The following is a 26,138-nucleotide window of genomic DNA, read 5'->3' on the forward strand; positions in this document are numbered from 1 at the left end:
AACACAGAGATTGGAAGAGTACAGAAAGACCCAGAGGCGAAAAGAGAAGCAAAATGATACCATCTGCAATTTATAAAGTACAATTTCTATTATCTCTATTCCATTATATGTGCGGAATATATATATTGATATATATGATATAATATATATAGAGAGATCTTTGAACAATGTGGGTTTGACCAGTGCAGATTCACTTATACACAGATTTTTTTTTATAAATACAGTACTATAAATGTATTTTCTCTTCCAGATGGTTTTCTTAACATTTTTTCTCTAGCTAAGAATACAGTATATAATATGTATAACATACAAAATATGTGTTGATCAACTGTTTATGCTGTCAGTAAGGCTTCCAGTCAACAGTAAGCTATTAGTAGTTAAGTTTGGGGGAAGTCAAAAGTTATGTGTGGATTTTTCAACTGTGTGTGGGGACCGTACCTCTAATGCCCCCATTCCTCAAGGGTCAACTATATACATATTCATATGTATACATATATCTTTTTATTATGGAAAACTTCAAACATGAAAGAGAACAAAATAGTATGATATTTATTATTATTGTGTAACAAACCACTACAAAATCTAGTGTCTTTGAAAAAAGACGTTATTGGGATCCCTGGGTGGCGCAGCGGTTTGGCGCCTGCCTTTGACCCAGGGCGCGATCCTGGAGACCCGGGATCGAATCCCACGTCAGGCTCCCGGTGCATGGAGCCTGTTTCTCCCTCTGCCTGTGTCTCTGCCTCTCTCTCTCTCTCTGTGACTATCTTAAAATAAATAAAAAATTAAAAAAAAAAAGAAAAAGGAAAAAGACGTTATTTATTTGAGAGAGATCTGAGAGCACGAGTGGAGGAGGGGCAGAGGGAGAAGTAGACTCCTTTTTTTTTTTTTTTTTTTTAGAAGTAGTAGACTCCTTGATGAGCAGGAGGTGGAGGCGGCGCTTGATCCCAGGACTCTGAGATCATGACCTGAGACAAAGGCAGATGCTTAACCACCTGAGCCACTCAGGCACCCAAAACAAAATAAAAAGTATATTATTTCTAGTGATCCTGAGGGTTGATTGGGCACTTCTGCTTGCCTCTCTAGAGGTTACTCATGCTGCTTTATTCAGTTGGGGCTAGACTGGGCTTTTGGCCAGGGTGGCTTGATTCTCCTCTGCATGGCCTCTCCATGGGCTTCGTCACAGCGTGGTAGTCTTAGAGTTCTAAGAGAACAAAAGAAGAGGCTTCTAGTTCTCTGAACAACTGGACCGCAAGCAGGCCAAGTATCATTTCTGCAACAAACAAGGTAGCCAGATTGAAGTCACATGCCAGCACAGACAGGAGGAAATATTGGCTGCAAGCTTTAGAGACAATCTACCCCAAGTGCTTAATGTATACCAGGTCCGGGGTGCCTGGGTGGCTCAGTCAGTTAAGCACTCAACTCTTGATCATGACCAGCTGAGGTCATGATCTCAGGGTTGTGAGGTCAAGTCCCCTCTGCACTGGGCATGGAGCCTGCATATGATTCTCTCTCTCCCCCTCTGCCGCTCTACCCTCTAAAAACAAAACAACAACAAAACACATATCTGGTCTTGTGTTGAGGACTGTGGATATTCATTTAATTCTCAAGCATTCCTGTGACATAGGTATCATCCCCTTTTTACAGGACACACAGCTAAGGATCACAGAGCTAGATGTGAACACAGGTCCATCCCTGACTCAGGCTGTAGTCTACACAAAAATATTCAGTGGTCACGACTCCCAGACTGTGAGATATAATTATTCAGTTTTATACTAAATAGTATATATATTAAATTATAAACATAATTTAATGTATATATGATGTAACATGATGTACATCATTTTTAATTGGTGGAAAACAAAGATATATAATGGACAAAGTAAACAAAAACAGAGAGAAAGAAAAAGGTATGCACTTGGAGACAAAAACCTGGAGATATGGGCGGCCTGGGTGGCTCAGTGGTTTAGCGCCGCCTTCGGCCGGGGGCCTGATCCTGGAGTCCCGGGATCAAGTCCCACGTCGGGCTCCCTGCATGGAACCTGCTTCTCCCTCTGCCTGTGTCTCTGCCTCTCTCTCTCTCTCTCTCTCTCTCATTAATAAATAAAATCTTAAAAAAAAAAAAAAAAAAAAACACCTGGAGATAGAAACTGAGAAACAAGGCCGATAAGATAGAGAAAGAAAGAATCAAAGACTTAGAATGAGAGGCAGATCGAGGGAACCACCAAACTTCCTTTAGCCTGAAAGCTTTCTGAGGGCAGGGATTCTGTTTTGTTTTTACTACACTCTCAACAAGAAGCAGAACGTGGCACTCAGTAGGTGCTCCATATATGCTCACAGGAAACTAGACCAGCAGGTGCCTGCGGCTCCCAAGGCCACCACGAGGTGGCAGTATCCCGTGCCCTGAAGCCTCCAAATGCCTAAATCAAAAAGCCCAGCCGTGGTGGATTTGCCTCCACAAGCCTCTGACTTTCATGAAGGATGTCTTCCTCCTGGCTCGCCCCGCCTTTCCCTGCACAAGCCCGGGGCGACGAGTGACCTTTCCGCCTGAGACACCCTCTTCACTCTCCTCCACCACCCTGCCCAGTTAAACAACCCTTTGTCCTTAGCCCCTTCCGGCTGGGCCCCAAGGCACCTGGGACCTTTCCAGGCCCGGAGATGGGGCTGGGATGAAGGTGGGGCAGCTGGGATGAGGCCAAGGAAAAGTCCCAGGGACTCTGGAATCCGTTCTTCTAGCCTTCCTGGACCAGGAGCATGAGATCCAGCCCCTTCCTCCCTCGACCCCCAGCCCCTCCTCCCTCAGACCCAGGAGTCCAGGCCCCCAGGCTCCTCCTCCCTCAGACCCAGGAGTCCAGGCCTCCAGCCAATCCTCCCTCACACCCCCAGTCCCCCCTCCCTCACACCTCCAGGCCCCTCCTCCCTCAGACCCGGGGGTTCCAGGCCCCCAGCCCCTCCTCCCTCAGACCCAGGAGTCCAGGCCCCCAGGCTCCTCCTCCCTCAGATCCAGGAGTCCAGGCCCCCAGCCCCTCCTCCCTCAAACCCAGGGATCCAGCCCCCCAGGCTCCTCCTCCCTCAGACCCAGGAGTCCAGGCCCCCAACCCCTCCTCCTTCAGACCCAGGGGTCCAGGTTTCCAGCCCCTCCTCCCTCAGACCCAGGGGTCCAGGCTCCCAGCCCCCTCCACCCTCAGACCTAGCAGTCCACATCCCCCCTCCTCCCCTCAAAGTCTCATGCGGCAACCCACCCCCTCCTCTGAGAGGAGCAACCTATGCAGAGAGGTCCCCTGGTGTTCCTCCTCCCTCTCTTTCACAGAGACCCCTCTCCCTCTCCACTCCCGCTTCAGGGTTGGGACCAAGGGCTGAGTCACAGGAAGCTCTGGGGCCCTGAGTCACCCCCACCCCCTGGCTCAGCCCCTCCCTGGGCTGGAGGGAGCTGGCTCTGGAGCGGTGTGTCCTACCGACTGACCCCCACATCCCAGAACTTCCGTTTGGAGGCAAGTGCCTTTCCCACTGTGACCCCATTGCTGCCCACCCTGGCCTCTCCCGTGACCAGCCTTTGCTCCGCTTTTCTCTCTTAGTTATTGTGGTCTCTTTGGAGACAAAACTCCTGTCTGCTCTGACTTCCATGTCTCGATCCCAGCTTCTGCTTTCCCTTCACCTCCACGTCTCTTCTCTCCACCTCTTTGGTTTTCTCACATTCTCTCCCTGTCTCTGCCTCTCTCCCCCTCCAGCTGCACCACTCAGGGGCTCTCTGGTTGTCCTCCCACCCCCACCCCATCAGTTTTCACCAGGGCCCCCGCACTGAGGCACGGCTGTGCAAGGGCTGGAGGTCTCCGTTCCGTGGCCTCCGACTCGGGCCGCTGCAGCCTCTGTTGTCTGGCCTCTTGCCCCTGAGTGAGGCTGGTGGAAGAACTAGAAAGGACAAGGCTGCCCCCAGGAGAGAGCAACTGAGGCAGAGACAAGCATGGAGGGGTCCAGAGAGAGAGACAGAACCAGAGACAGCAAGACAGAGAGAGGCCTAAAGGAAGTCCGGAGGCAGAGGAACTGAGTCGCAGACAAAGACAGAGAAACCTAAGGTCAGCAAAAGGCAGGGACACAGAGCATTCCGGGGGGGAGAGAGAAAGAGAGAGAGAGAGAGCATAGAGACAGAGACAGTGACAGTGACAGGGAGAGAATGAACTAAAGGAACAGGGGGACACAAAGATGGAGACACAGCGATGATGCTAAGAGAGACACAGAGACACAAAGAGTCTGAGAGACACAGAGCCAGAGAGAGAGGAATGGAAACAGACACAAGGATGGAGAGAGTCAGAGATACTGAGAGACAGAGCTGGAAGAGATAGAGGTAGAGAAACAGGAGAGAACAGGAGAGACAGGGAAAGGCAGAGCCAGAGCTAAAGTTAACAGACCCAGAAGCTTCCAGAGCAGGAGAGACGAGGGAGGAGTCCGAGGTAAGGCCTGAGAACCGGAGAGGGGGGAGGAGAGGTGCAGAGACCCGTGCCAGGCCACAGGGGTGGCAGGTAGCAGGGGTGCTCCGGCTGTAGCCTCAAGACTGCCCGGGGCAGCGTTTTCTCCCAACGGGCACACGCGTGGTATCTGGGTGTGCCCGGGTGTGTCTCTATCACTCTCCCGCCGTGTCTCACCCACAGTGGGAATCACATTTGTGCCATGGAGCGGGCGGGGCACCGGCAGGGGTTGTGTTTTTGTCACTGGGCGTGTCTGTGTGTGTGGTTTGGTGTCTCTGGGTGTGTCTGTGTGGGTTGTGTTGGTGTGTTGCCAGACGTGTCTGTGCGTGAGTGTCTCGTTTCCCTGCGGCTGGCGGGTCCATGTTCCTGCATGACATATGGTGTGGGAGGGAGTGGGGTTAGGTCTGTGAGTTCTCGCTAGAGTGGTGACCTTGCTGCCACCAGCAGTGTCTCAGAGGTCGGTGTGTGCAGGGTGTTCTGTGTTCCCAGGCCAGCGTCTCCCCATGTGTTGCCTGAGGAGGGTTTGGATCTGTGTCCTGATGGGCAGCACACAGATCTCATGTAGTACTTCCATGCTGCTGCACGCAGGGACATTCCACACTGTGTGTCACTCTAGGAGTCACAGTGCATCACTCTGCATTGCATTTGCTCTTCTGTATGTCACTGTGTGTTGTGTCTCTTTATGTGTGTTATCTGTGTAAAGGGGAGCTATCACTCAGAGATGTGACCTTGTGTGTCATGTCCAGGGGTATGTCCATTTCACGGGCCTCTCCTTTCCCTGCTAAGAACACAACCTGGGTGGCCATCCTCAAAGCGTGTTGTGTTTGTGTGGCTGTGTCTTATACTGCACCGGAGGGTATGCCCTGGTGTTATGTGTGGTGTCATTGCAGGGGTAGGTGTTGGCTGTGCCAGTGGGTCCCTCTGTGTTTTATGTGATACATGGTGTCCAAAAAAGGTTGTGTCATTCTGTATTTGTGTATGGCTCTGCCTATGTTGTGTTTGCGTGGCCATGCATGTTGACTATATCGCGCGTCAGGCCGCATGTGGGCATAGTTCAGATGTGGCTTGTCAGTCAGAGGAGACGTTGCATGTTTTACTCGGTGCCTGTTGCATTTGGGATTCAGGATCCATGTGGCCCGTGCCCTGCTCCTCCTTCCCCTGGGTACCATTCTGGGTTGTGTCCTCTGTGATGCGCCAAAATATATCAGAATATCTTACTTTGGGTATGCGCTGTTTGGGTTTCTGTGTGGGTCTCTTCATGCATCCATTCCCACTGTCCTAACTGTACATTTGAATGGCATTGTGCGCTGGGGTATATTGTGTGTCGTGGCGGGTCTGTATGTGCTGTGAATCATTCTATGAGCATATATATTTGAGTTGCCATGTGCCACGTTGTGTATCAGTGTGCATTTCTCTGTGTGTGGGCGCTTGAGGTCTGTTATGGTGTGGACACAAAGCTTGTGGTCTGCACGTGTCAGGTGTCACTCCATGGGTGTATAATATTTGGGACACTATTAGTGCATGGTTTACACAGGTATATGGAGTGTGGCATTCGGGTATCACTAACATATTGTGTGTCTGTCTAATGATTAGCATGTGTTGTGCTAACGTAGCTATAGATGTGCCTCAAATGTGGAGTCTGGCAGTGGCTGTTTGTGTAAGAGAACACTGTGCCAGTTTTGACTGCGGCGTTTTTGCCTGTGTGTGGACAATGTTTGGGTGGTCATGTGCACCACAGGAGCACTGCCTTCCTTGCTGAGTGCCGGCGTGTGTCACACCATATGTGTGGTGTCTGGGTGTGGCTGTGGGTTTCCAAGCTCATCGGGAGTTGTGAGTCACTCACTGTAGGTTGTGTTGTGTGCCCATGTGTGTTAGGCTCCGTCTCCGGCCGTGCCGTGTGTGAGGGTGTATCAACCGGTGTCTTGTGGTGTCTGAGTGTGGCTGAGTTTAGGTGTGTATTACACGGTGCACCGTTGTGTGTGACACAGTCTATTGTGTGCCAGTATGTGTCTTTATCCACGTGGATGCACGCCTCTTCCTTGCTCTGCCCCAAGACACACCCCGGTCCCTCCTTAGACTGAGAAGGGAGGTTAGGGAGCCTCCCCTCTGCCCAAGGGCCACGCCAGCCCCTCCCCGCCCTGCCCAGCCGTCACCACCCCCAGAGGGCACAGACTCCTTCTGTGCCTCAAAGCAAGAGCCCCAGAGCAAGGAGCAGAGCGGGCCGAGGACCTGCAAGCCACAGTGGCTGCCCTTTGTGTGCTGCGAGGTGGGGGACCCTGGGCAGGAAGCTGGCTGAGCCCCAAGACCGCAGGGGCCATGGGCGGGGAGCTGGTGCCAGGCCTGGGGGCCCTACAGCGGCGAAAGCGGCTGCTGGAGCAGGAGAAGTGGCTGGCTGGCTGGGCATTAGCACTGGCGGGAATTGGCATCGGACTCATGGTACTACACGCGGAGATGCTATGGTTCGGAGGGTGCCCGGTGAGTGGAGCTCTTATCTTGGGGCATGGGAAGGTGGGGGCTGAGACTCCTGGGTCTGAGGGAGGAGGGGGCTGCGGGGTCTGGACTCCTAAGTCTAAGGGGGGTGGACCTGGGGGTCTGAAAACCTAAATCTGAGGGAGGACGACCTGGGGGTCTGCAAACCTAAATCTGAGGGAGGAAAAGCCAGGGGTCTGTGCTCCTGGGTCTGAGGAAGAGGCAGAGAGCCTAGACTCCCAGGTCTGAAGGAGGAGGGGGCGGAGGGTCTGGACTCCTGGGGCCCAAAGGAGGTAAATGCTCAGGGCTCTATGCAAAAGGAAAGGACAGGGTTTGAAGGTTTGCAATTGGGCAGCTGCAGGTCCAGGAGTCCTGGAGGCCAGGGGGTGGGCTTATCAGACCATCCAGTCTCCCAAGAACAGATGAGGGGAGAGGGAGCCTCAGGTTCAGTGACAGGAGGGTGGGGAGAAAGGCTAATTTCTTCCAAGTAGGCGGCGGCTCCTTGGTCCTTATCTAAACTCAGGTTTACCCAGGGCCTGGGAGGCCAAGAGCAGAGACCAGAAGAAACTGGCTGGGGTGGGGGTGGAATGGAAATGGAAACAACCCCCACCCCTCCCGTGTTCCTCATTCCCCACCTCCCCAGGGTCTGCATGCTACTTAGTCTGGGAGAAGTGGGTTCACAATGGTCTGGCCTCCTAGGTCCCAGAGGAGGGGGCCGGGAGCCCGGGCTCCTGGGTCTGAAGAATGAGTCTTAGAGCGTCTCTGGGGGAAGGGGCACCTGACCCAGGGTAGTGTGAGCAAGGAGGAAAGGGACAGGTGGGGCCAGAACAGGTCTGAGCAGGCTCTCGGCACATTCCAGCCCTGGTCTGGACCATGATGGGGCAGATAGAGGACAGGGGTCAGAATCAGTGGCTTAAGGACGGAACGGAATTGCTTAATCGGAAAGGAGGGGTTGGAGAACTGTCTGGAGTAAAGGATGTGGAATTGGGCTGGCTGGGGGTTACTGGCCTGAGGATTGGGTTGGGGGCATTCTTGGAGGAGGGAGGCTGAGATTTGGATTTGGGGGCAGAGGAGGAGGGCAGTTGGAAGTGACCAGGAGCCACATGGAGGGTCAGGGCAGGCCAGCTTCCTCTGGCTGGGCAGCCGAGGCCAGGGCAGCGGGCACAGAGGGGGTGGGGCCACCGAAGCCCATGCCAACAGGAAGCATGGCCAGGGACTACCCGCCGCTCCCACGCTTCAGCACCCCGCCCTGCAGGGGAGGTGAGGACATGAGCTCTGGGCAGATGGGAAGGGACGAGGGGGTCTTTCCTACCCCATCCTTCCCTCCCTCTCTCTTGTCACCTCTCCGTTCTTCCTTCCCTCTGCCATTTGCCAGGCTGCTGCCTCCAGCAGTTGAACTCTGGGGAAACTGCTGCAACTTTCGGAACCTCAGTTTCCCCAACTGTAAACTGGGGGTGAGGGTTGAGATACATGGCCCTAAGGGTCCTCCTCAGCCCCCTTTCTACTTGTGCCTTGACAAAACCCATGCCTCCTCCCCACCTCCATTGCTATCTTAGGAGCTCATTTTTCAGGGACCCAGACACCTGCTGGGGGGGAGGGGCTCGAGGAGAGGCAGGTGCCCAACTGGGCCAGTGCAGGGGAACACGATGGAGATATCAGGAGGGGGAGGGGCAGAGAGAGGCTGTGATGGAGAGACCGAGACACAGAGAGACAATGGTGGTGTGAGACAAGAGACAACAATGTAGTAGGAGACAGAAGTACAGCCACAGAGAAAGACAGAGCTTCCCCCAGTTGAGGTAGGCACAGAGAGATGGAAAGTCTGACAGAAACAGAGACCCTCAAACGAAAATAGAGATCGAAACAGAAACATACCCAGAGGCAAAGAAATTTCAGAGACTTAGTCAGGGATTTGGGGGAAGAGGAACTAGCAAAGTAGAGGGCCCCACCAGAGAAGTGGGTGCAGTGTGGGCAGGGGGTGTGTCTAGTGGAGTGGGACTGGGGACAAGGGAAAAAAAAGAGGGAACCGGGGAGCCTTAGAAGGCTGAAGGGGTAGGGGAGGGCTGGGAACAACAGTACCATTGTTCAGGGAGGGGTGGGGGGGCAGGCCCCCTGGGGCAGGAAGCTGGCCCTCTTCCCCTGCACAGAGGTGGGGCCCTGGCCCAGCAAGGGGAGCTGGCAGTCATCTGAGGAGAAACAGGTGCTAAGCTCAGCACCGGAGCTCAGGTGGCCCCCTCTCCCTGACAACACTCCTCAGGCAGGGACTCCTCCCCACTCCTCCTAGGGGATTCCAGCAGCCCCGGTCCCCCCTAAATCCCTCCTTCCAGAATTCTAGATCTCTCCAAGGTATTGCCACACAAAGAAAGGGGAAAAAAAAATCTCTCCGTGGTTTCTGGAGGCCATGTGCTTCCGGCCAGATCTGCCCTGGGCTTAGAGCCAGGAGAGAGGGCAGGGGGAAGGAGACACAGGGGCCAGGACTCCGGGGCCTCCCTCAGAGCTGGGGCTGGGGTCTCAGGGACCCAGTTCCCTAGGTAGGGGGGGTTTGGGGGGTGGGAGGGTGTCATTCACTGCTTGGATACTGGATGGGTGATCATTTCCAGGCTCCTTGAGAGAACTTCTAGGGCAGGTTGCTTTCTAGGGCAGGACCAGCTGTGTGTAAGGGAAGGGAGGAACTTTCTAGAGGCCAGATGTCTGTTTCCAAACCTCCCCACTCCCCGACCCCCTAACTGAGGAACTGAAGGGATGGGGGAGTTAAAAAGACACCTAGGAGACTTTTGAGTTGCAAGGTCTCGCCTCACACGTGGGTCCTAGGAGAATGGCCGAAGAGGAACGTAGACACTGGCATCTGAGCCAGGGAAGGATGGGCAAGGGGAGGCTGGGAACGATGAGGGCAGATGATGGTCTCCTTGGGGACAAGATGATGGTTTTGAGAGTTCCCCAAAACTGAGACATCAGGTAGAACCAGGTCTGCCAGGAGGACAGGCAGGGGGATGGGTGGAGGAGGCCAGGAAATTAGGAATTGAGAAGGGATGGCATTATGGGAGGAAGGTAGAGGGGACTGACTGGTTGGGGACCTAGGATCTTACCCCTTTTTCTATCCCTCCCAACAGTGGGCGCTCTACCTGTTCCTGGTTAAATGCATGATCAGCATTTCCACCTTCTTGCTCCTTTGCCTTATCGTGGCATTTCACGCCAAAGAGGTCCAGGTAGGGCAGACCTCACCCCTGGGCCCCTTCCTGCTACTCCCCCCCCCCAGCCCCCACCACACCCTGTCAGCTCACACTTTCCACCTTCTCCTCCTCCTGGTCTGAGTAATGAGGTTTCTCCACCCTGAGATTTGTCCACACCCTCACCGACCAAGTTGAGAATAACCACAGATAGACAGACTGAGCCTCCCGGAGATCCACCTGCAGCCCTGTCTCCCCTTGCATTCCTGTGGATGCTGAGAGCTCCCACCCCCAGGCAGCCTCACTCCAGGCCCAGCCCCCTAGATTTCTGTCCTCCATCCCTGCAGCCCCATCTATTCCAGTCCCAAGCAACCTGAAGTCTAGGTTATGCGCCTGCGGGTCCTTCTCGACTCCTGAGCTCCCCACCTCTGTGCCGATTACCTCCTAGACTCTGGGGTGGGGGTGGGGGTGTCTTTCCACCCATTGCCCCCTTCTATTTCATGTCTTACCCAGACACTCAGCTCTCCACCCTCCTCCCCTCATCCCATCCCTCACATCCCCAAATCCTGTTGCGTTCACCCCTTTCCTCTCTACCCCCTCCCCCCAAACATTTGTATATAAAATGGAGCTTATCCATCCTGAGTAGTAATTCCCCCTTGTGGGGCCTGCTGAGTAAAAAGTACACGTTATCATTAATAACAGTCATTCGAACAAGTCAGTGGCCTGGTTTTGTAGCTCAGCTGTGCTGCTACACCCAGGGGACCCGGGCCTCAGTCTCTGCATCTGCAAAATGGGGGTAAAAATGCTCTCGATTTCACCGTGTTGTGACGATTCCCTGAGTCATATGTGAAGGAGATAGAGCAGTGCCTGGCACGTTCAAAGTGCCCTGTAAATGTTAGTTGTCATTGCTAACGGAATGAGGTTTACAGTTAGTTCCTACCCTTGTCCCCAGAAACAGGAGGAGAGGGCTCCGGGCATGTGGAATGTCAGCTGCAGGGAAGCAGGGATTTCTGTTTTGTTCCCCTGTATCTTCAGTCTATACAGCCACGTGGGGTACACAGGAAGTTCTGGAAGTGGGCCGAAGCTGAGGGGGTGGGTGGTGGTGAAGAAGAAAGTGAAGAGACGTCCTCCCCAGGTCCTGCCGCTGCTCCTCCTCCACCTTCTCCAGCCCCACCCGCCCGCCCTCCCGCCCTGGCCCCGCGGGGCGCGCCCCCCTTATCTCCTGGCACTGGCAGGCAGGCGGCCGCCTGACCTTCATGTGACCCCCTCCCCCGTCTGTCCCCTCCCCGCAGTTGTTCATGACCGACAACGGGCTCCGGGACTGGCGCGTGGCGCTGACCGGGCGGCAGGCGGCGCAGATCGTGCTGGAGCTGGCGGTGTGCGGGCTGCACCCAGCGCCGGTGCGGGGTCCGCCGTGCGCACAGGGTTTGGGGTCCCGGCCCACGGCGACGCAGTCCTGGCCGGGCTTCCTGGATGAGGGGGAGGCGCTGCTGTCGCTGGCCATGCTGCTGCGCCTCTACCTGGTGCCCCGCGCCGTCCTCCTGCGCAGCGGCGTCTTGCTCAACGCGTCCTACCGCAGCATCGGCGCGCTCAACCAGGTCCGCTTCCGCCACTGGTTCGTGGCCAAGCTGTACATGAACACGCACCCGGGTCGCCTGCTGCTCTGCCTCACGCTTGGCCTCTGGCTCACCACCGCCTGGGTGCTGTCGGTGGCCGAGAGGTGAGGGTGCTGGGGGTGAGGGGTGCGGGTACCCGGAGCATCTGGAGGAGCCGCTAACCGCCAGGGCTGCCCCGCGAGGTGGTACAGCTTGGGCCCCCTGGGGCAAAGCGGAGGAGGACGCGTCTGCCCACACTCACCCACGGGCGCCGGGAAGAACCAATGGGCCAGCTCCTGCCCTTCCCCCACCTGGCAGCCTCAGTCTCCCCAGACACACACAGACCCTAGCAAGCCCTTCCTTTCCCGCTTCACCTGTCCTGCCTCAAGTCTCCAAGCACCTAGTCAATCTCTAAACCCAGGTACTGGGGGCTGGCCAAAGATTGCAGCTGCCTCCTTGGAGGTCAGAGACACCTGTTCTGAATCAGCACAGATGCATTGTAGGTGCTGCCCATGATCCTGGGACGGTGGTGATTTAGGGCTGCTCTGGAAGGGAATTCCCTGAAGGAACTGAATTGATACAGGATTCCAGGCTGCCTGCTGGACAGACTAGATGCTGAGCTTGTATCCTTTCGGGCCCTCACACGCTCTCTCTTGCAGATAAAGTGAGGGGGGGATCTTAGCCAGTGGTTCTTTTTTTTCCCTTTAATATTTTATTTATTTATTCATGAAAGACAGAGGGGGGAGAGAGAGAGAAAGAGAGAGGCAGAGACACAGGCAGAGGGAGAAGCAGGCTCCATGCACCGGGAGCCCAACGTGGGACTCAATCCCAGGACTCCAGGATCACGCCCTGGGCCGAAGGCAGGAGCTAAACCACTGAGCCACCCAGGGATTCCCCTAGCCGGTGGTTCTTAAAGTGTGGTTCCAGGACCAGCGGCATCACCTGGGAACTTGCTGCAAATCCAAATTCTTAGGCCCTACCCACACCTACCAAATCCAAAACTCTGGCAGGTAGGGGCAAGCAATCTGTTTTAACAGGTGATTCTGACCCCTGCTCAAGTTTGGGAACCTCTGGTTTAGTACATCTATCTGGCAAAGGATTCTAGAGGGGAAGCGGGGAATGATAAGAGCTGTCTTTAGGTCCTCTCTGACCCTCAATTGTAAAATGGGTATCAAATTGTACCAACTTTGAGGTCTCCCGGGCAATTCTAATCTTGCACAATTTAAAACTCATTCATCTTGCAAGATCTCAGTTTTCCTCCCACATGTTTCCCATCTGAAACATGGGAGGGTGGGGGTGGGTCAAATTTTTAAATCGCAAAGCAGAAGTCCTCAAACTTGAATATACTTTGGGATGAGGGGAGTAGGGCTTAACAGTGCAAATTCAGTCCCCACCTCCAGACACTAGTGTAGTGGGTCTGATGTGTCTGGAGCCTCATGAATGAAGCTTTCCTTGCTGACCCTGATGCAAGGGGTCTATGGGCTCAAGTTTAGACAAATCAGGATTTTCAATCCTTTCCATGGCTGGAACTAAATGTCCCTTTTTATGAAGTGAGGGGAAGGGAGGGCAGGATCTTGCCGTTTTAGTCTTGACAGGGGCCTCCTGTATAGGCCTTACAACATCTTTATGAACATTAGAGAAAAGTGCCCCTGGGGCGCCTGGCTGGCTCAGTCAGTGGAGCGTGTGACTCGATCTCGGGATTGTGAGTGTGATCTTGGGATTGTGAGTTTGAGCCCCATGTTGGGTGTAGAGATTACTTTTTAAAGATTTTTTTTTTTTTTTTTAATTCGAGAGAGAGAGAGAGAGGCAGAAACACAGGCAGAGGGAGAAGCAGGCTCTATGCAGGGAACCCAATGTGGGACTCAATCCCAGGACTCCAGGATCACGCCCTGGGCCGAAGGCAGGTGCTAAACCGCTGAGCCACCCAGGGATCCCCGAGATTACTTTTTTAAAAAATAAAATCTTTAAGAAAAGAAAAAGGTGCCCCTTCCTCTGGGCGGATGCAGATCCCTGCCAGGGTGTGACAAGGGGAACTTGGGCTGGGTTTCTGACCCCCTCAACCCCTCAACCATGCAATCTGAAAGCAGCAGTCCTGGTAGCCTAGCTAAAACCAACAAGTTTTGCAATTGGCTGGATCTAGGTTCAAAACCCACAGCCTAGAGTGGCTGAGCACAACTTGCCCAGCTCACACAGCAGAGAGGAAGTCAGGCAGGCTCTCCTTAAGCCCAGAACTTAACTGACTTTTTCTCTGAGTGCTTCAAGGGACTGTAGAGTATCAAACATCATGGGAACCCCTGGGGTAGAGTATCAGAACTAACCCATCCTTCCCCATAGGCAGGCAGTTAATGCCACTGGACACCTTTCAGACACACTGTGGCTGATCCCCATCACATTCCTGACCATTGGCTATGGAGATGTGGTGCCAGGCACCATGTGGGGCAAGATTGTCTGCCTTTGCACTGGAGTTATGGTGAGTACAGCCCTCTCAGAGACCCTACCCCTGTCCCCAACTGCTCATCCCCTGGGCCCAAGGAAATCATGCAGCCAACAAAAGCACTGAAGGACACCCCCGAGAAACCTGGGTGTCTGGATGCCCACAGCCCCATTTACTTTCAAAATCCAGGAATCCATCCCCTAAGTCCTTGCTCTCTTTGGAACCTAAGACCCTGGACTCCACTGTCCTCAGGAATGACTTCCCAGCTCCATTTCCTTCTAGAATCCAGGAATCCATCCCTGAGCCTTATGAAGGCTCCTCACCTGTCTACCTCTCAATCATCTAGGACACAGGCCCCTGGTTTCTCAGCCCTAGGCTCCTCTCGGACCCAGGAACCTAGTCTCCAGTCTCCATTAAGGCTACAGATTCATGAAAAGCATGCCTGGAAAAAAAAAAAAAAGAAAGAAAGAAAAGCATGCCTGGGGTGTCACGCTGCCTGGCTTCAAATCCTCCTCCTGCCACTGCCAAGCTGGGATCAAGCCTATAATCTCCCAGTTTCCTCATCTATAAAATGGGGATACTTATAACTAGTATACTCCTCATGGGGTTCCTGAAATTAATCAAACCACATAAAGGGTTTCAGGTAGTGCCCAGCACATAGGAAATGCTCGGTAAATGGGTCATGGGGTGGAGGTGGGAAGGCTGTTATTTGTAACTGGTCCCAAGCATCCAGCTGCCCCCACCCTAGCTCATGTCCTCAAGGAAGAGGCAGAGACTCCCCAGAGTTGGCCTCCTCCTGAATCCAGACATCTACCACCTTCCCTTCATAGACCTAGACATCCAGTTCCCCCTACATAGCCCCTATCCCCATTCAGGACCCAGCACCCAAGGCCTTGGCCTTCACTTCCCCATGAGACCTGGCTCTTCCCACCCTCAGGGACTCAGGTCCCCAGCCCCAACCCATTCTGGGACATGCTGCATTTCCACTGGTGCTGGATAGGTTGACAGGGAAGTTCAATCCCCTCCCCCACAGGAGTCTTTTGGACCAGGAAAGAGGGCAGAGATTTGGCCAGGGAAACACCAAAGGGTCAGGGACCCTTAGGGCTGCCCGGGACCTCCTCCCTTATTTGACACAAAGAGAAACAGACTTAGAGAGATCAGGCAATTTGTGCTAGAGCTCACAGCTCAGCTCCTGGCCAAGAGGTTCCCCGGCACAATGGAATAATCATAACTAACTTTATCAAGTACACACTCTGTGCCAGCCTCTGCTATGAACACTTTCCAGGTGTTAGCATAAGGAATCCACAGAGTAATACTGTGAGGGTGTGCCCATTTTACAGGGAAGAAGGTGAGACTCTGAGAAATTAAGGAATGTGCTCAGAGCAGGGCTTGGAACACAAGGAATCCTGGAGCCAGTGTTTGTAACTAGCAAATTGTTCAGACTTTTCATGAGCTAAGACACAGCTTGGGGAAGGGGAAGGCTTCAGAAGAAAATTAATTGTAACTCAAGGAAGAGCAGCAGGTGCCACCAAGCATCTGATGGATCAGAGGCCTTGGGAGAAGGGAGGAGTGTTTAGACCAAGATGCTTGGGCAGCTGAGACAGAATGAAGCCAGACTGGGTTGTCTGGAGGTGAGGCCTAGACCTTGGAAGGCTCTGAAAGAGAGGGTAAGAAGTTTGGGGGCAATGGGAGCCTATATTAGGGTAAGGGGGCAAGGCCATAATTGTTAGATCTCCCTGGGGTCCAGGTCAGGAGAGGGGAAGGCTGAAGATGGTCCAGAAGGGAAGGGGTGGGGACAAAACTGGGCAGGAGCCAAGGGGGCTGGAGGAGGGGGAGGGACACCTTTGGTGACCTGATGGCCAACTGGGCCTGAGTAGTGGGGAGGAAGGGCTCCGGCAGGAGCCCAAGGCCTACTTCTCACCCAGAATCAGTCCTTCTCCCCTCTCCAATCATAACTTTAACGAAAGAGGGCATCTGGAGGTATAAACACTACAAACACAGTGGGACTCAGACACATGACCTCTGATCCCAGCTCTAACCCTCAGGGCTGTGGGACCCTGCTTCTCCTCTCTGGGCCTGCTTGTCTGTCAACCAGCGGTGGTCATGCCTGCCTTATGTGGCTGTTGTGAGGGTTCAAGGAGGGAGTCTGGTGGCACGGGAGCCCCAAAGGCCTCCTGTCTGCTGTGCCCACAGGGGGTCTGCTGCACAGCCCTGCTGGTGGCCGTGGTGGCCCGGAAGCTGGAGTTTAATAAGGCAGAGAAGCATGTGCACAACTTCATGATGGACATCCAGTATGCCAAAGAGGTGAGGATGGGTATACAGCACCCACAGCACATGCCTCCCTCAGACCCAGAAGTCCCCACCCCATCCCCTCCTGCTCCAGCCCTCCCTCTCCTCCCTCAGACACCATCCCCTCCTCCCAGAGCCCCAGGTGTCTGCCTCTGCTGACACTGTGCCCACCCCCAGATGAAGGAGTCAGCTGCCCGAGTGCTGCAAGAGGCCTGGATGTTCTACAAACACACACGCAGGAAGGACCGTGGAGCTGCCCGCAAGCACCAGCGCAGGCTGCTGGCTGCCATTAACAGGTGAGGACCTCTCTGTGTGCACATCTCCTTTCTTCACGGTGTGCAAAGATGAATGTGTGCCCAGGTCGAGACACCTGTGTGTTTGTGGCTTACTGAACAGCTGTCCACCTAGACCTCACAGTAACTGTCTGTGATGATTTGTCTTGCACGTCTCAGTGTCTAGGGGGTCAGGATACCTGGGTCTCTACCTAGAAGATGGGCTCATGGGTGCTTCAGCACTGGCAACGCTTCCTCGCTGTACTGCGTCTATGTGAGGCTCTCTTCCCCTTATCCCACCCACGAGCTGGGGTCACTTCTGACCTCCATCTTCTTCCCACAGGTTCCGCCAGGTACGGCTGAAACACAGAAAGCTCCGAGAACAAGTGAACTCCATGGTGGACATTTCCAAGGTACTGGGGGCCTGTGGGAAGGGTCTGGAGGTTGGCACAGCTGCTGGGGACAGCTGGCTCCAACACAGGGAACATGTGTCTGGTGCACACACATGCACTCAATAGAGGTTTGTGGTTGAATGAATGATGTAAGAGTTTCTTAAACTCACGGAGGAGACCCATCCCTTTTAAACTTAAAAAAAAAAAAGAAAAGAAAAGAAAAGAAATTGCACAAAGAACTCCACTGTTTGGTTTTACATTATTTTTATTGTTGAGTTACATGTGGACGGATATAAAATTCCTTCCAACTATGACTCTGAGACAATAAAACCAAAGCAAATATACAAACCAGTTCAAACACAAACGGTAAAACCAATAAAATGCAAATTAACAACACTGACACAGACAGGGCACATGGTTTTGGTAAAAGCCAGGCTCTGTTACTATTGCAAAGAGGGGCCCCAGGCCACGGGGGCTTCCGCACTGGGCAAGCTTGCCTGGCCAAGGCTGACTCAGCTTGCCCTTCTTCTGCTGGGACCACTTGATTCGGCCAGTGCTTGGGGATGGTGACATCACATCCCTTTGTTTGGCTCACAGCACCTTTTGCTTATTATCAAGTGGCTTTGCTTTTTCTCATTAGCCCGAGACAATTCAAATAGTGGCCCTTGGCACCAATGCCATGGCCAAGTACAGTCACAGATGCAGGTCCCTAAACTTCATGGCAGGTCTCAGCAAGGAGGTGGTGGCCTGGATCTGCCAGAACTGGCAGGTCGTAATTTCTTAAGATTATCCAGCCCCAAACTGAGAATTCAAGAATTCTCATAGAAAGGTCACAACACCCTCAAAGATAAAGCTATGAATCCTAGTTTGAGAGGGTAATGAAAGGGCTATGTGGGTTTTGAAGTCATTCATCAATTCCACAAATACTCAGCGAGCACCTATCTTCTATGTACTGGGTCTGACTCTGGGTGTTGCCTTGGGCATGTCATTTAACTGCTCCAGGCCTGTTTCCAAAGCTGTAAAAACGGGAATGGAATCCTCACTCCGTATGCTTTTAAGAAGATGTAAACCATGTGTGAAAAGCACCGAGCCAAGAGCTGGGTTAAGGAAGAAATCGATCTCAGCCTGATACCTCCGACCCCCTCTCTGCCCAGATGCACATGATCCTGTGTGACTTGCAGCTGGGACTGAGCAGCTCACATCAGGCCCTGGAGAAGCGGATGGATGCACTGGCAGGGAAGCTGGACACCCTGACCGAGCTGCTTAGCACTGCCCTGGGGTCAAGGCAGGTTCCAGAACCAAGCCAGGAGGCCACGTAGCTGGTGAGGGGGCTGGGACTCGGGCAGACAATGATCCTGGTGAAAGGGTACCTGTGGATAACACCCCATGTGGTTAAAGGGGTAGGGGATGGCCTTGGAGACAGTGCTACCCTTTCTCTTCTGCTCTGCCCGTCTGGAGGAAAGGACTTGAAGTTTGGGGCTGGACTGGCAGTAAAGGAAGGAAACATTCCTTCCCCCCTTTGCTGTCAATACCCTCTCCCTCTTTCTTCGTATGGTCAGTCTGCCTGTCCCTGGGTGTGTTCGTGCCCTCTGTCCAAATGCCCAGTCTCTTGGTGGCAGGTACACCCATTCTCTTCCTTCCTCCTCTGTCCACTGGTGTCTATCTCTACCTCAGTGTCCCTGCTCTTGCTCTCTCTCTGGCTTCTGGCCTGCTTATCTATCCATCTCTGTTTGTCTCTCCAGGATCCATGGAGGAAGAACCAAGCTACTTTCCTTAGGATTGAGGTCAAGGACATTGTCCCTGCTACTCCTGACCCAGCCCTATGAATAAGCACCTCAGGTGCAAGGACCAAAGAGGCCCCACCTTAGGGTGGGCTCACTCACTGATGGCTGGAGGAGACACTGGCTCAAGGAGAAAGGCTGTGGCCATACACACAGCCCCAACCCCTGCCCCAAATGGGAAAATGGTCACTACTACCCCACATCCCCTGGACAAAACCATCCTCATTGTGCTGCTACGGATGACCTCTGGCTTTCAGTTAGAAGTGGAGGTGCCTGGGGCGCTGAGACTCCTGGGTCCCAGAGGAGGTGGGGACTGGGGGCCCAGAGTCCAGGATCCTGGGGTTCTTCAGTTACCACTGGATAGCGGAGTGGAAGGAACCAGGCCTGAAGCTGAGAGGTGGCAGGAGGCAGCGCCCCCTGGTGGGAAATCAAGGAGAACACAGTTTCCAGAGCTGCGGAGAATCTGGTGGGGAGAAGGCGGGTGGGGGGGGGGGGGGCACAGCTCACCAGTCTCTGATCTTTGTAATAAATGTTCAACTAAGCCAGAAGTTGCTGTCTCTTTTCAAACATATGTATACTCCCAATAGGCAGGTCATCCAGCAGAAAGCTCTTGTCCTATCCATTTCCCAATCTATAAAAGACACCTCCAAGTGCCCTCCCAGCTCTGTAGGCGATGATGTCCTCAACAGCCCGCACTCCCACAGATCTGTGGCCAAGAGCAAAGGCTTCAAATCCAGGATTTGGTTCAGGGTCCAAAGCCCAGCTCTGCTATCCATCGGCTGTGTGACTTTGGGCAAGTGACTTCACCTCTCTGAACATTTTACCTCCCCTCTAAGATGGCTCCACCTTCCCAGAGAACTGCTGTGAAGATGGAAACAGGGAGTGACACAGAGAGTTGGTCACTTATTAAGAACCAAGTACACGAGAGATAGTTAATCATTTTTATTATTGCTACTGATGTTCAGACACAATGGATGGCTGCTCTTCCTTCTGCTGCCCTCCCCCCCTCCCACTCATCTCACCAGAACCTAGATGACTACTCACCCATCAGGAGACTAACGGGAACCCCAAACCATCCCACATAACTCATTCCATCATCTGCTAAGACTCAGAGGGGAAAATGGAAGGGGCTAGCACTTCTGGACATCCTACTGTGTGCCTCCCTTTGTAAATCACCATGACCACTTCCCACCCTGCTCCACCCCATTGTAAAGAAACAAAAACTGAGGTTTCAAGAGGACCCAGGTCTAGAGGTGAGAATCTGGCTGCAGGGACAGATTCATACCCAGCAGCTAAGCCCTGTCTGAGGTGAGTCAGAGGCAGAGTGGCCTTGGACCTCCGACAGAAGTTTCACTTCCCACCATGGCTTCATTCTACTTTGAGAGGCTGATTCATCCTTGCTTCCTTAGACTTGCGGGGAAGCCTGGACTGCGAGTCATCCTTTTCTGCTGAGCTATCTTTGGATTTCCCTCCAAATCCACAGCCAGCCTCATTCCTTCGCCCTGAGAGCTAAACTGGGGCTGCACCACCCACTGCCACGGACAGCCCTTCCTCTGGACGCCAGCCCCTCTGGCAAGAAAGGAAATGGGAACTGGAGGGGGTCTCTGAAGACATTTCCAGCACTCTCCCACTGCAGGAAGCCCTCGTGCAGTGCTGCCAGACCCCCTACCATACTCATTCCTCCTAGTCACACCCCACTGCAGCCTAGATGTCCCCTTCTCTAGGAAGCCCTTTCTGAAATTCTCACAGCCCCCAGGAATCTGTCTCTATCACAATCGTTTTTGAGCCCAGCACCATGCTAAATCCTTTATATAAATGACCTCACAAAATCTCTAAAAGTGGGCATTGTGGTCCCATTTTACATACGAGGTAACCAAGGCAGAGAGAGATTTAGAAACCTGCCCACAGCCACAGTAGAGATGGGGAGCTGGGATCGGACCCCAGGCAGCCTGGCTCCAGAGCCCCAGCACTTAGCCCACAGGCCCGTTCAGAAGCTCAGAGATGCTTGCACCGTATTTTCATTTTTGTTCTCTACTGTGTCTTCAATGTCAAGGGCTAGCATATGCAGGATCTCAGTGAAGGTGACTGAATGAAAACAATGAGTACCTGGTGTGGCCCAAACTTCTCACCTTCTACCACAGTGGTTTCTGCTGACACAAGGTAGGAAATGGTGAGAAGCGGCTCCTCACTAAAAAACTAAGAGAACACATGAGAGATCTGCTCTGAAGTATCTCAGATCTGTCCCCATCTACCTGCACCCACTCCCCAAAGTGGGGCATGGGTCCTGAGGCCCCCCTTTCAGCAGTTTTGCACTTCTCCTCACAAAGTCAGCACTTCCTAGAGGCCTTGCACCAGGGACTAGGGCTATAGGTATGAATCAGAGGGCTCAGTCTCAGGGTGCTCTGGGCTTCTTCCCTCCCCTACTAGTTTTGCCTCCACTCTCATGAGACGACTGGATAGGGAAAAGAGGGCCCAGAGAGGGATGGGTGGGGGCTTACCAGGGTTAAAGAGCCAGTCAGGAGCTGAGGCTGAGGCAGATTCTTCCTCCATGCACCTGCCTCCCCAGACCCTGAGGACTCTCCCAACACTCAGATAGGACTGGGTCTACCCCTGACTCAAAACCCTTCTGTGGCTCCAACCTGCCCTTCCATCAAAGTCTAGCTCCTTAGCTCAGCTCATTTTTTTTTTCTTTTATTAAGATCCATTTTACATAAAGCACAAACATTTTAAATGCAGTCTCAATGAACTTTTACGAATTTATTCACCCGAGCAGCTACCACTCAGATTAAGCTAGAAGTTTCCAGCCCCCTTAAAAGTTCTCCTGTCCCTCCCTACCCTCTTCCATCCCCATTATCCACCATCCTGACTTCTTCTGCCCAACTCTGAACCCTGCTCTACATGCTAGTGTGTACCGGCTTCTTGGGCTCTGCACAGTAGCCACAAGATCCATCTAGGCCACTCACTCTTTCTCACTGCAGAATAGTATTCCATTGTATTAATACACCCACAGATCTCACCTTGGCAGGGGGGAGGCCTCTTCAGGCTCTGGCCCCACTCCTCTTCCAGCCTCCCTTGACCCTATCCCAGCTGCTAATGACTCTGCACCCAATTCCAGTATGAGGGTTTTTCCCCCCACACCAAGCAATTCTCAGACACCAGCTGGGTGTCCTACAATTCTGCACTATTTGGAGACAGAGTCAGATTCCACAGGTTAAGAGCTCAATCCTACAAGATAGCACTCCTCCCCCGGCCGCCCCCCAACCTTCAGATGCCAGTTGCAAGGTCCAGGTTGACACCTGTGCTTCTGACCAACCAGCTACAGATTGCAGGTTCCAACAAATGCCCCCTTAAACTGGATTAATTTGCTAAAGTAGCTCAGAGAACTCAGAGAAACATTTTACTTACTAAATTTCTGGTATACTATAAATCAGTAATTATTATAAACTAGGATAAAACTCTGGAGCAACCAGATGGAAGAAACATACAGGCAAGGAATGGGGAAGGGTGGAAGCTACCATGCCCTCTCCAGGGGCAACACTCTCCCCACATTTCCACGTGCCCACCAACCTGGAAGTTCTCAAAACCTGTCCTTTCGGGTTTTTTTTCGTCCTTTTGGGTTTTGACTGAGGCTTCATTACTTGATCATCGTTAATTAAATCACTGGCCACTGTCAATTGATTCAACCTCCAACCTCCCTCCCTTTCCCTTCCCCAAAGGCCAAGGGTCAGACCGGATATTCTAACCTCTAATCACAAGGTTGGGTCTCTGGCAATAAGCCCTCAAGTACCTAGGTTACCTAGGTACTTTCCAAAAGCCGCTCTATTAACATAACAAAAGACACCGCTAGGGATCTCACCACAGAAAATTCCAAAGGTTTTAGGTGCTATGAGCCAGCAATGGGACAAATACCAAATATATTCAAATATATTATTATAAATCATAGTATCACAGCTGCTCCTGCCGGGGGACTCCTCTTCCCCAACATTGCTTGTTGTACCTGCCCACCACTGTCCCATCCACTTAGAACAAATATCGCATTTACCCAGTTTTTCATTATGGTTCATAAAGGTGGCCCTACCATTTTACATCAACACCAGTCTGTAGTCCAAAGACCTATTTGGAACTTTTACACTGTGTGGAATAGCTGCCGACACCCAAGAAACACAGAAAAGAGTGGTTTTCACAATTTGGAGGGAATGTCAGATGGTACAGCTTTCCTTTCTCTTACTGGGATGAGTGGGCCCCTCTTGGATTCAAGTCCAATTCCTCTCTCCACCTGTCATCTGTCAGCACCACAAACCCCCTTACCACTCTGAGGACCCGGTTCCAAAGTCTCTATGTCCATGGAGACTCTACCACTCCCATCAGCATATGAACATGATGTAACTTCTCCCACCTTAAACACACCCCACTAGGCCTTTAAGCACCTTAGATCCTGCATTACATTTAAAGTTCACCATGTACTAACCAAACTGCAAAATATCTGGAATTCAAATTCTGATTTTAACTATTGTAAAGCCTTCACAGTTCTTACAGAACCAATCCACTTTCGTACAACATGGAAGATTTTCACAGAGCAAAAGAAACCAGACACCCAGGAGACCTGCTGTGAGATTTCATTTATCTGAAGTTCAAGAGCAGCCCACAACCCATCTATGAGCAGAATCAGATCAATGTGGGGTGGGGAAACGGACAGGAGAACTGCACCAAACAAATTTCTGGCGTTCTGGAAATGACCTCAATCCTGATCTGGTTAATGGTTACAGCAGCATTTAGATTTATTTTAAAAATTCACCGACCTGTACCCTTCATGTCTGTGTCCTTTATGTGCTTTACCATGTTTAAGTTCCAACTCGCCAAAAGAGCTGAAGACAAATACTTATACTTTTCCTTAGGGAATCTGTATTACGATAGTCAGCCATTTCCTTAACAGACTGGGGGATAAAGCAGCCATGTAGACCTCACACCCACCTCTAACAAGTGCCCCGGACCTCTGGTCCCCAGCTCATCACTGTCTCTTTGGAATCTTTTGTTCCCTTGGCTCCAGGTCACTCCCTCTGCTCATGCTCCTATCATCTATATACTAACAGCTCCAAATGGAGCATACTTGTACAGTTGCTAATAAGATGACAGGACATCTGAGATTTGCTTTTAAAAAGTAAAGAAACTCCAAGTAAAAAGTGTGGTTATGTGTTAGAGGGGAGAATAGAACAAGAGAAGTAAAATATAGATGACTACCAATACTGAGTGATGGGTATGTGAGTTTTTTGTTGTTGTTGTTGTTGTTTTTTTGGAAGATTTATTTATTCATGAGAGACAGAGAGAGAGAAAGAGGCACAGACACAGGCAGAGGGAGAAGCAGGCTCCATTCCATGCAGGGAGCCTGACGTGGGACTCAATCCCAGGTCTCCAGGACCACACCCTGGGCTGAAAGCGGTGCTAAACCACTGAGCCACCCAGGCTGCCCTGTGAGAATTCTTTATAGCATAATACCTTTGTATATGCTTTTAACATTTCATAATGAAAAAAAATTCATGAAATTTCATAAAGAAAAGTCAATAAAAATTGTATTATCTACAAACCCTGGCTTCTCCCCTGCCACTCCTTACTTGATGTCCAGTTGAGTATCTCAGAGTTAGTTCAAAGCTTGTCAATTTCCCATCAAGAGGACTCTCATGCATTTTCGCCAAAAAGCATCACTCTTCATTCAGTTGGTCAAACCTCAAACCTTTTGGATAACTTTTAAGTCATCCCTGATTCATGCTTCCTCTAACACAACCCTCTTCCTGAGTCACCATCATCTCCTGTCCAGGCAGGGACATGGACTTCCTCATCGCCTATGTCCACGCCTGCCCAGCTGCAGGTCTTTCTCCTTGCAACAACAGCACCGCTTTAATTTTTTTGTGCATAAACAGTCAGATGGCTCAAAAATGCAGAAGTCTTAAACATTCATCCTCACAACTCTGATCCATAGGTCTATGACCTTCATCCCCACAAGCAACCACAGTCATTAATTTGGGGTGTTCACTAGAGATATTTTGATAAAACATACATCCCAACATGCTGGTCCTTGCTCATGGCCCTTCAATGGCTTTCTGCTACACTTGGGAAGTGACTTCCAAAGCCCTTACCATGGCCTATAAGACCCTATTGAACCTGGCCCCTCTCCATAGCTCCATTCCTAAACAATCCTTCCTCTCTTCCTTTTGCTCTGCTCTAGTCTACTCTGGTCACCTTGACAATCAATCTCTGAATACCCATCCCCCCCTCCCACTTCTTCCAGAGGTCTTTCCAGGGACTGCTTTTCAGCATCTTCATGTGGCTCATTCCCTTACCTTTTTTCAGGCCTCTGTTCAAATGTCACCTCCTCAGAGAGCCCTCTCTGACCACCTGTCACTCTGACCTCTGTTACTCGAAATTTCCTTATCCTGACTTTTCCTTCCAAGCATCTTTTACCTGACATCATCTTCTCTACTAGAATATCTGCTGGTGGAGGGCAGGTGCTCTTTCCTATTCACTGTAGGATCTCTACCTTACAGGCCATGCTTGGCAGCTGACTAAACTTCCATAATTCATTCAATATATGAATGAATAAAATTAATAGAGACGTGAATGAAGAAATGGATTTAGCAATGGCTCTCAACACTCCCTGGCTTGTACCCTGGACCCACCAATTCTACTTCAAACAAGATATCATTGATAATACTGCCATATACATGCAATCAGATATACAAGGCCATTAACTGCAGCAAATGTTTGTGAGTGCTAAAGTTCAGAAACAGCCTAAAAGTTTATCAATAAGGACATGGTTAAAGCATGGTACATCCACACTATCCCACCAATATAAGAAAAGGCGGGTCTCTGGGTGCTTGTCTGCACCACTGACTCACCACGAGGCAGACTGCCCACTGCCAGGGGAAAGTATGTGGGCTTGCTCTGTGGTGAGACAGGCTTGCATTTGAATCCAGGCCCTGCTGCTTCCTGGCTACGGGACTTCAGTAAGGACTTCTTCAGGCTCACTTTCTGCATCTGTTAAATGGGGAGGGGAAAGGTTTATTGCTGTATATAAAACACAGCCTGGTACACAATGAGCCCAATGTCAATGTTAGGCCCTTTTAAGTCATTTCCACCTGAGGGTTGCTCAGATTTGTGAAACTGTCATGGAGGGTAATCTGGGATTGGGAAATTTAATTTAATTAAGAAAAACTGATATCGGGACACCTGGGTGGCTCAGACAGTTAAGCATCTGCCTTTGGCTTAGGTCATGATTCCAGGGTCCTGG

The 26,138-nt window shown here is 51.9% G+C and overlaps 1 protein-coding gene across 2 annotated transcripts; it reads left to right on the forward strand.

The window, feature by feature from the left end:
- The first annotated feature begins 3,433 nt into the window (after positions 1 to 3,433).
- KCNN4 (potassium calcium-activated channel subfamily N member 4) lies at positions 3,434 to 21,659 on the forward strand. Of its 2 annotated transcripts, XM_041745661.1 has the most exons (9): positions 3,434 to 6,935; positions 10,037 to 10,132; positions 11,386 to 11,813; positions 14,023 to 14,158; positions 16,316 to 16,426; positions 16,589 to 16,707; positions 17,027 to 17,096; positions 18,230 to 18,397; positions 18,818 to 21,659. In XM_041745661.1, exons 1-8 carry the CDS (start codon positions 6,777 to 6,779, stop codon positions 18,392 to 18,394), a joined length of 1,284 nt encoding a protein of 427 aa, XP_041601595.1. In that variant the 5' UTR covers positions 3,434 to 6,776; the 3' UTR covers positions 18,395 to 18,397; positions 18,818 to 21,659. The 2 variants fall into 2 exon arrangements, 1 of the variants encoding a protein (XP_041601595.1); XR_005986263.1 differs by lacking the exon at positions 18,818 to 21,659 and having other exon boundaries at positions 16,546 to 16,707; positions 18,230 to 18,300.
- The last annotated feature ends 4,479 nt before the right edge of the window (positions 21,660 to 26,138 follow it).

Source organism: Vulpes lagopus, chromosome 2 (genome assembly GCF_018345385.1).
Source record: "Vulpes lagopus strain Blue_001 chromosome 2, ASM1834538v1, whole genome shotgun sequence".
Classification (NCBI taxonomy): domain Eukaryota; kingdom Metazoa; phylum Chordata; class Mammalia; order Carnivora; family Canidae; genus Vulpes; species Vulpes lagopus.